General features: G+C 39.5%; 1 protein-coding gene across 1 annotated transcript; it reads right to left on the reverse strand.

Moving 5' to 3' along the window:
- Positions 1-349: 349 nt before the first annotated feature.
- On the reverse strand, positions 350-8297 carry fbxl5 (F-box and leucine-rich repeat protein 5). Its single transcript, XM_063466349.1, has 11 exons — positions 8167-8297; positions 7271-7486; positions 6102-6197; positions 5689-5884; positions 5075-5260; positions 4858-4983; positions 3603-3757; positions 3415-3497; positions 2588-3313; positions 1190-1338; positions 350-810 (listed from the first exon to the last, which is right to left on the reverse strand). The coding sequence occupies exons 1-11, from the start codon at positions 8248-8250 to the stop codon at positions 734-736; spliced, it is 2094 nt and encodes a 697-aa protein (XP_063322419.1). The 5' UTR covers positions 8251-8297; the 3' UTR covers positions 350-733.
- Between the last annotated feature and the right edge of the window lie 859 nt (positions 8298-9156).

The following is a 9156-nucleotide window of genomic DNA, read 5'->3' on the forward strand; positions in this document are numbered from 1 at the left end:
TGCATAAAGAAAAGTGAAAGCAAGAAACTCTTTCTGGACATTTAGTATCACAAATGTAAAAAAAAAAAAAAAGGGGGGGGGGGGGGGGGGGGGGTTAAGGACTACACTGCAACATCAAGTACCAGTTCCTATGTCTGTGCATACTGTCGCTGTGCCAGCATCAGCAGTGAACTGAACATCAATGTACGGTAGCACAAGGCAGCGAAAAAGAGTCACATGTAGGGACCTAACCATCAACAATCTGAGTGCCATTTGGAGCAGTCAGCTTCACCCAAAACTCAGACCACTTCTTTGTTTCACCACACATCTTTATCAAATAAACGACAAAGCTAGATTCAATTTAACAACAAAATTAACCCTATGCTGATAATGAGTTACAAAGTAAGGGGAGAAGCAGACTGGTGTAAATCTGTATCATTTTAGTGACAAAACAAACTTGGTTAAAACTACAGAAAAACACTGAGTTCTAGGTGTTCATTTTTTTTCTAGGTTTTTACTTTTTTAAAACCAAATAGAAATAACCAGGATATTTGCACAGTTCAAATCCATTGTTACCCTTGTATGTTTTCCTTTTAGACAGCATTATTTCCATGAAATATAGACCGAAAGATTTGGAGCAAAATTACAGTTTCATCAAGAAATATTTTTAAGTGACACAAAATACAGCAAATGGTATTCCCAGAATAAAGTGCAATTAAAAGGAGACATTTCAGAATAGCATTGTTTTGCTGAATCACTCTCCAGAGCGGCAGCAAGCTCTGAAACCACACTGCAGGTTCTGGCAGCCGCTGGCCGTGTCTGCATGGGGACCTGCAGAGAAACACCACACTGCGGTTATCTACTGACCTGCAACCCACATGACAAGTGGGAAACATCTGACACACACCCCCATATCCACAACATTTAGATATTTTCATTATTTTACTAAATAATTCAACTTTGTGTTACATAAAGTTCTGACAGTAAGGGCATCAATGTATTGTAATGCCTACTTACCTCCCCTCTCAGCGGCATCGGTTACTTACACTAGGACACATGCTATGCGAGTGGGGTTATTAATGTTTGTAATAGTTGCCACACACTGTAACAGCACCGTGACATCTTATACAGTATAACATTAACACAGGCCTATGTCAAAACACATTTCTAGGTGAAGAGCACGCAGCATTTTAGGTTTAACTTGTGTTACCGTTGATGTTGTCGCAATAATAGAAGTGCTCGTCATTGAGGGAAGGACAGGCCGACACCAGCTCCTGCAGCCCCACCTCAGTGATGAAGAGGCAGCCAGACAGGTTGAGATGCTCCAGCACAGGAAGCCCTCCACGCTGAGACAGAGCCCTGACACACAGTGCAATGCAACCTCATTACAGCTACAACAACATGCAGACCAACAGTGGGAACATCTAGATGAATGCAGATAATCCAGTCTTACCCTAATAAGAGCTGCACTGTATAATCTGAATTAGCTGATAGAAATGTTGATATGCATTTTGAAAAGCACCTATGTCTTTGTCTTAATTCAGTATAGTGATGAAATGGCAGTACACTGAAATCTATGGCGGAATTCAAGAGCAAAAATAGCAGTAGAAGTATAGCTTCCAGGAGGAAAAACCTAAAAACTTAGTCTGGAGCAAAGTCATAAAGGTTTTTTATGACTAGTGATTTTATGTCCTCTTGACCACTGATATTAAAGTTAATCTGTCTAATGCTTTAAAATGACTACATTTGAACTACTAGCAAGTAGCAGTTTACTTTTCAGATGGCGCTGAATGTTTTTACCTTGTGAGTCTGTGAGAGTGTTTATCCCTGGACAATGACAAATGAGGAAATGACCACAAGGCATTTTTTGGGTACGCTGGCAGGCGTTTATATTTCAACAACCAAGGTTTGAAGGGCCACTGTGGCTGGTCTCCAGTTTAAAATTTCATCAGCGCAATTTGATGAAATGTGGTATTTACAGTTGTTCACAGTAACTCATTCATTCCACTGCGTCATATTAGTTTGCTACCAATCTTCAAAAAACCTACCTAAACACAAGTCATTTTTATAGAGGGCCATAACTGCCAAACTAAACGTATATAGTATTAAATTAATAAAATAAAATAAAACAAATTTAGGCATTAATTAACTCCTAAAATGTGACATAAGTCACTTCTGTATTTGACTTTGTATTGAAACTTATATTTAAAATAACTTATCTTTCATTAAAGTTGACCTTTTTTAATTTAATGTATCAGCTTTTCTTTGTATACAACAGCCTGTTTATTTACTGGAAACAAACAGGAATTTGTTTTTACACCTGTATTCAATCTTTACATTTCCTCATTTGCACCTAGTTAAGGAAATAAGGGGCCCATCATTTATAGTCACGTGATGATGTCAGATTTGCGCCTATTGGTTGATCTAATTTGCCTATGTGTGAACAGTCAGGGGATTACTGGAGACCTGAGTCCTGCGGTATGAAGTCAGTGGTTGTGTATACATTTTCTAAGTTTTGCCGTTTCTGTCCTCTGTACAGATACTAAAACATAAAATATATATGATGTGTTTTTAGTTTGTTTGAAAGAGATCGATGCATTAACTTTACCTCAGGCCCAAGTCAGTGACTTGATAACATCCAGAGAGGCTGAGAAACCTCAGTGAGCGTTTCGTTTCTGATTGATCAGTCCTGTTTTCAGGCTGGAGACACTGCAGGCTCCCCATCGAGGAGCATTTAGTCCGAAATTCTGCAGTGCCATTTCTGGTCATGCCTGACTCAGACCCAGTAAAAGTCCTGAGGGCCATGTCGCTTGTGCAGCAGGTGGAGTGACCGCAGAGCACTTCTGCAGACAAGGCGTACTGCTGATGCAAATATGAGGCATCTGAGCCAGTCCTGTGCCCCCGCCTCCTGCTCCTCCTGCAACAGCACGAACTTCCCATAAGTTGCGTCTCAACGAAGCTTTCCGCGTCAGTGAGCGGCATCCCACCACGACGACTCCACTCTGCTGCGTCCTCAATATCAGCAAGGTCCAAAGGATCCAGGACCCATACTTGTGTGGGCGTGCAGGCGGCGCCCCAGCGGCCAGTCCCCTGCTTGAAAATTATGGCCTGCTTTCGTCCCACTGGATGCAGGTTTCTCTCATCAACAAGCGTGATGGGACCTGGGGAACTCTTAAGAAGCTTGGCTCGCTTCTCTGAGCGTTTGTCAATGCAGGTGGAAGACATGAGGTCACCCAGCCCAAAAGACAGTTTCTTCAAGGTGTGATCAGTGATTTTCTCACACCCCGAAAAATCCAGGTGCTCCAGAGAGTGACAAGCTCCGAGAGATGACCAGCTAAAAGGGAAAGGATAGACTCAACATAAGTTATCTAAGTTTTATGTATATCCGCTTTGTCATAAACAGTTAGCATTTCAGTATTCATTTTTAATACAAACCTGTCAAATGCAAAGTCTGTAACGTCAGTCTGCGTCAGGTCTAGATGAGTAATATTGGGGCAGAAACTGAGGATTTGACGTACCTGGAAAGCAAAAACATTTATCTTACAACAGCTCAACCAACGAGCTTTTTGTGCTTTGACATTGTGCTAGTACAACAGCAAAATAAAGGTTTGTGCTCTGCCTACCATTTTACTTGAGACTGTAGAGCTATATGCCAGAACAATGGACTTGACAGAAGGACCGACAGCTGGAAGAAGATTCTGGATAATCCCATTCAGGAGCCTCTTCTCCCGCTTAGCAGTGCTGATTGCAAGGGAGCCCTCAATTTGACCTGACACATCTGATGAAACATTGAACAACACGGGTGACACATTACAGAGCTTAAACTGGAGGTGGTATGACACATCTTTAGGCAACACTAGAGGTGTATCATACCATGATGACACATAAAGCATAGTCTGGGAGAAAAGACAGCAAAATACTTGAAAAGTAAATAGAGATGACTGGCTTCACCACAGGAGGATGTGAACGAATGTGTGACGCCTTGTTTAAAACTCTTAAACAGACACGTTTACATTTTTAATCAAGCTAGTTTTATTACCCAATATCAACAGGACAACCAGTCAGGAACTACAAAAGTAGAGGTCAAAAATAGACACTAAATGTCTTTAGGTATCATATTTAATGAAGACTTGCCTTTTACACAGGCTGCATATAACCATAAACCTGTTTTACAGCCCTGTTCACACTGAACGTGTCACGTAGAACCAGTGCACAAAAACTGCTCGACCTGAGTGAGTAACTTCTGTAAAACGACACACTGTTCATGTATTTACTAGAAGCTTTGCTGCCGCCGTGTCCACGTAGGGCATTGATTTGCTCGCAAACAAACACAGTTTGCAGTAGTGGAAACAATCACATTTTTAGCACTGGCTGCTGAACAGCAGACCAGCTATAGCTTTGGAGCATTCAGAGTTGATTTTTATGAGCAGTTTTCCTCATTTTCAATTTGTTCTTTTCCATTCACTGTGTTTTTCCAACATCAGTAGTCAGTTTTGGCTGGCTAATTTGATGGTGTTATTGAAAGCCAGTGAATTGTCAACGCTTTGAAAGAGAATGACAAGACACCCACAGATTGCAGTAGTTTATTTACCAGCTATTTTACTTAAACGGTGTGTTCAATGGGAACAGGGCTTAACATTACCAAGCTTTTATAAAAGTGGGGGATTTGTTTGTTTGTTTTTGTCACACATATCTTGCTAAATGTGGGCTGAATGGATAGGAATGACTGAGTAGGAAGCTATAATACAACAGTACATCCCAAATGATGCCTTTCTGGCAGCTTGTGTCTGAAACATTACATTAGTAATAGTTGCTTGTGCTTTAAATACCACTTGAATCGCTATGAGACACAAGCCCTTTACTAAGACAAAACCTCACCAGACTCATCGACATCAGCGTCCTCATCCCATTCCTGATAGGCACGACCCTCGTTCTGCCGACTCTTCACCCACTCCTCATCTGGCTCCTGGTCAAGCTCCCCAGGGGGGCCATTATAATAATCACCTACATAACAGAGACAAAAATATTCATTAGTTGTGCACCGCTACACACTTGAGTGGATTAATTCTTCACCAGTACATAAAACCGAGCGTACCTCTGGCCCAGCGCACAGGATAAAGGTGCCTCCACAAAGAGCCGGTCTTAGCTAGCTCTGACCAGGAGCTGCACACTTGACTGCAGCGACACAGATCTTCAGGGCCTAAATAATGGAACAGCCTCAGCATAATTTCCGTGGGGAGCTGGGAGATGTGGGTGGAGGAATTCCTGTTTTTTTCCAGTTCTGAGGAAGAGTATGGAATAGCTTTGCTCGTAAGTGTTCTCAAATACCAAAATGATGAAGTGTACCTTTTAGAAATGTCAACCACTTTCTAAGACAGAGTGTTCTTTCATGAAGCTGGTGACTTTAACAGTTAAAACATTGTCCTGGTAGTACAGAGATCCGTTATCAAGGAGACATTTTTAACTTTTTCCAGCAAGATACACGCAGGTATAAACAAGTTAGTCATGCCTAAACTGATCAAATCATAAGAAATGCCTTAATGGACAGTCAAAATGTCTGCTGGACATGAGTTACCACATTGCATTAGATCTAAAAGACAAATGATTGATATGCTTATCTAAACATGTCATATATTGAACAGTGGGGTTACTTGACCAGTTATAATGTGCTTAAGTACGAAGCACCAGCTTAAATATATACTCACTCACCATAATCTGTCTTCTCATGATCAGCGTATTTGAAGGCTTTCTGCAGCTCCTCCGCCTGGCTCCACAAACTGAAGCCTTTTAGCACCTCCGCGGCACTGTCCAATTGCTGTTGGTTGCAGTGCTGCGCTATCACTTGTTTCTTGATGTCCTTGAGCTCCTCATAGCTGAAGTACTGCATAAGCATAGGCTGAAACACCTGCAACGAATCTCCTCAGTTTACAAACAGCTTGCAACAGTTTAATTTACCTGGACACGAACAGACACGTTTTTATGATAACTTTCAGTGTATGTTTTTACCTTTTGTTGTTCAACATAAATTAGTCTTAATTGGTGTCCCACACAATGGGTAATTAAAATATGTTTATATTAAAAAAAAAAAAAAAGAAAGGAAAAGAAATTTGAGCATCTTATACCTCCTCTTCCTCCTTCATGTGGGGCAGAAAGTCCTGTGTAAAAGCTTCTAGTCTCTCCTTCAGCTGCTGGGCATAGTTAAGCTGCTCATATTCACTCTAAAAACACACAACAATGATTAATTCATGGTCTGTGTCCAAATCACCCATACTCAATCACTACTCCCTACATTGAGAAGTACATTTTGATTTTGCATCATCATTAATGGCTGTGTTGTGCAATAATTGTTGTACATTAAAGTATTATTTTCTATTCAAAAATATTTTAATGTCATTACTACAGGAGTTGATTTACTCAGGGTAATTTCTCAGGGTAAATATCATGAACTGTTTTTTTTTAACACAAATGACAGGAATTCAATATAATCTAAATATTTAGGACAGTATTGTTTTTCCCAGGAGACAGTTTTCCTTGGGACAGAAAGCAGGATTTATCCTGAAAGCAAAAATAGAAAGTGTTTTCTGATTTGCAAACTGGCAGCGGAAGTTCGGGTTTACACAATTGCATAATTCTAAAAAGGCCTTTATTTTTGTCTCTTATTTCTTGGGGTGGAGGTTTGCCCATGGCTTGACAGAACAATAACTCTTGTCTCTCGATAAGCAGATCACAAAAATAATCCTCCCTCTGTTCCAAGTAGTTCAACTTACTAACTTCATGCTTAATAACTTCACTCATCCTTTCTCTTCTTTTAAATATGAAACTATAGCACTAGAGAACTGTGACAAAAGTGGATATAACAAATGACTATTATTCCACACTTAAAGGAAGTGTAGTATAATTAACATCCAGATTTCTCATGGCACAATGGGCCTTTAGGGACTGACTGTCCAAGTGTGTAAGTTAGCTAAAACTAATTATCATTTATTATAACGCCGGTAGTTTTGCTTTCCATGTGAGAAAATCGCTTTGAAGAGGTGCCGGAAATTACATGTGTACATGAAAAATAACAACCCTTGATGTCTTTGTATGTACTATAATCTTTGCGTTGCTGACACGATGCTTATTCTAATGACTGAGTGGTACCCAACAATTGAGCACTGTACTATATGTTTTTCCCCTTACCTAAAGCCAATGTTTTTCTGGTTAGCTATTTTTAAAGTTGCATCAAGTGAAATATAGGATCATTGCATGACAATAAAATGTGTATTTTAAAATGCCAGTCGATCGTTACCTTAATACTATGAAGCCCTTTCTCAAAGAGGGACAACATCTCTGAAAGTTTGTTGTCAGAGTGTACATTGTACACTGTGCAGCAGCGCTGCTGCAGCAGCCCGATAATGTACTCGTTCTCAATTTGCTCATGCATCTTGAACTCCTTAAATGTGGCGCACAGGGACTGAAGAAAGGAGCGGAAATCATTGTTGTTGGAGAAGTTGGTGTTGGACAGCTGTGGAAGAAGAATTATCAAATAAGATCTTTGCGTTATTTATTACAAAATAAATCATCACATAAGATCCATGTGATCTATTTTAGCGTTTCAGTTGGTAGGATTAGACACAGTAACTGATACGTATATGTAAACATAGTGGCTGTATGCCAGAGTGTCAAATCATCAGTGTTGTAACCGAGCTGAGGTTAGTGAAGCACACCCTTCGTGCATTAGCTGTTGCAGCTAAATGAGCTTATCTGGCTTGTCTTGTTAAGACACTTCTTATTAACATATGCACCACCCTTTGTGAGAACATTAGAAACTCTTATGTGGCACTTAAAGCACGTTATATAAGCTATCTTGCAAGTTAGTTAGGCTAGTAAACAGAAAAGGCTTTTAGCTGCGGAGAGGAGTGGCTATAAAAACTTTATTAGGTTTAGTCGGATAGGGTTCCACACTGCTGGAAACGTGAACACTACCACGTAACGCTGACCACAGATCAACCAAAGGGTCTCAGTGTAGTCGTCAGACAGTCATCCGACAGTTCATCTCCTTCGACTGACTCAATTCTTGCTGCTATTAAGCTAGCTAGCTAGCTAGCATGGTAGCAGGCGTTCGCTTCACCTTCAGACACCAACCTCCAGAAAAAATTGTTCGTAAATCTGCAAAATTAAGGAACGACAGTTAGTTGTACACACCTTTTCGCAGTACAGGCCCACCAGCTGCTTCATTCGCCAGTGTGGGCCAGTAAAAACATCCACCTCGTCCGGAAAAGGAGCCATCTTCACTGGACCTCACTGCGTCATCTGCTCACAGCCTTCGATACAATCAAACAAGGAGGCGTGAGCGAGCCGCCCACGTCACCGCGGCTTGTAAATCCAGCAAATGTGTTTAGGAATTTAGTCTAAATTAAAAAAAAATTAAATTAAATTAAATAAAGCAGAATTTTACACTGAGATATGTATTTTTTGTTGCTTAATCGTTTGCGATATTACATTTTTTTAAAAGACGAATACCTTTGTGAATTTCATTTTGCTGCGTATAAACAGCCAAATTCCTAAATATATAAATACAGTATGCCATACCTATTTAAATATACAGTATACTTTATATATGACTTTCAGGTTTTTGTCAGGTTTTTATGTGGCAGAGCCCACATAAAGTACGGAAGACCTAAACCTAAAATAAGACTGAAATAAATTAATCACTAAATAAAGAATGTTACTAAATGCTGTGAAAATAAGAATAAATTGGGGAAATTATTTCATTAAATGTCTGACCCACCATCCAAAGAGAACGACTACTGCAATTGCTGTAGGAGCACTAAACTACTGTTTACCAAATAATTAAATTAAGTTCACACTGCAATAACTTATCCACCATGGTGGGTGTTTATGTTTTTCATTACCAAACTGTAATAATTGATTTAAGATATATTTGAAGTCAATACCAATGGAATCAATAAACCTTGAAGCCTATCCATACTGAACACTTTTAACAGTAAATAAAAAAAATGGAGATTTTTATAAATATTTTATAAATAAATAAATAGACAATTAGATAATAAATACAGAAGCAGCTTTTATATAATAAATATGATTTATAATTTATAATTTGAATCAATACTGTGGTCTTTCAGTTTGACAGTTACGGTACTCCATACAGGTACTACGAGGATAGTGTGTTAC

Source organism: Pelmatolapia mariae, linkage group LG23, assembly GCF_036321145.2.
Source record: "Pelmatolapia mariae isolate MD_Pm_ZW linkage group LG23, Pm_UMD_F_2, whole genome shotgun sequence".
NCBI classification, from domain to species: domain Eukaryota; kingdom Metazoa; phylum Chordata; class Actinopteri; order Cichliformes; family Cichlidae; genus Pelmatolapia; species Pelmatolapia mariae.

Coding starts and splice junctions, on each gene's coding strand:
- fbxl5 (XM_063466349.1), bottom strand. CDS start 8,250: ATGGCTCCTTTTCCGGACGAGGTGGATGTTTTTACTGGCCCACACTGG. Junction 3,758..4,857: donor CGCTGATGTCGATGAGTCTG/GTGAGGTTTTGT, acceptor ATGTTTCATCAG/ATGTGTCAGGTCAAATTGAG. Junction 811..1,189: donor TTATTGCGACAACATCAACG/GTAACACAAGTT, acceptor GTTTCTCTGCAG/GTCCCCATGCAGACACGGCC.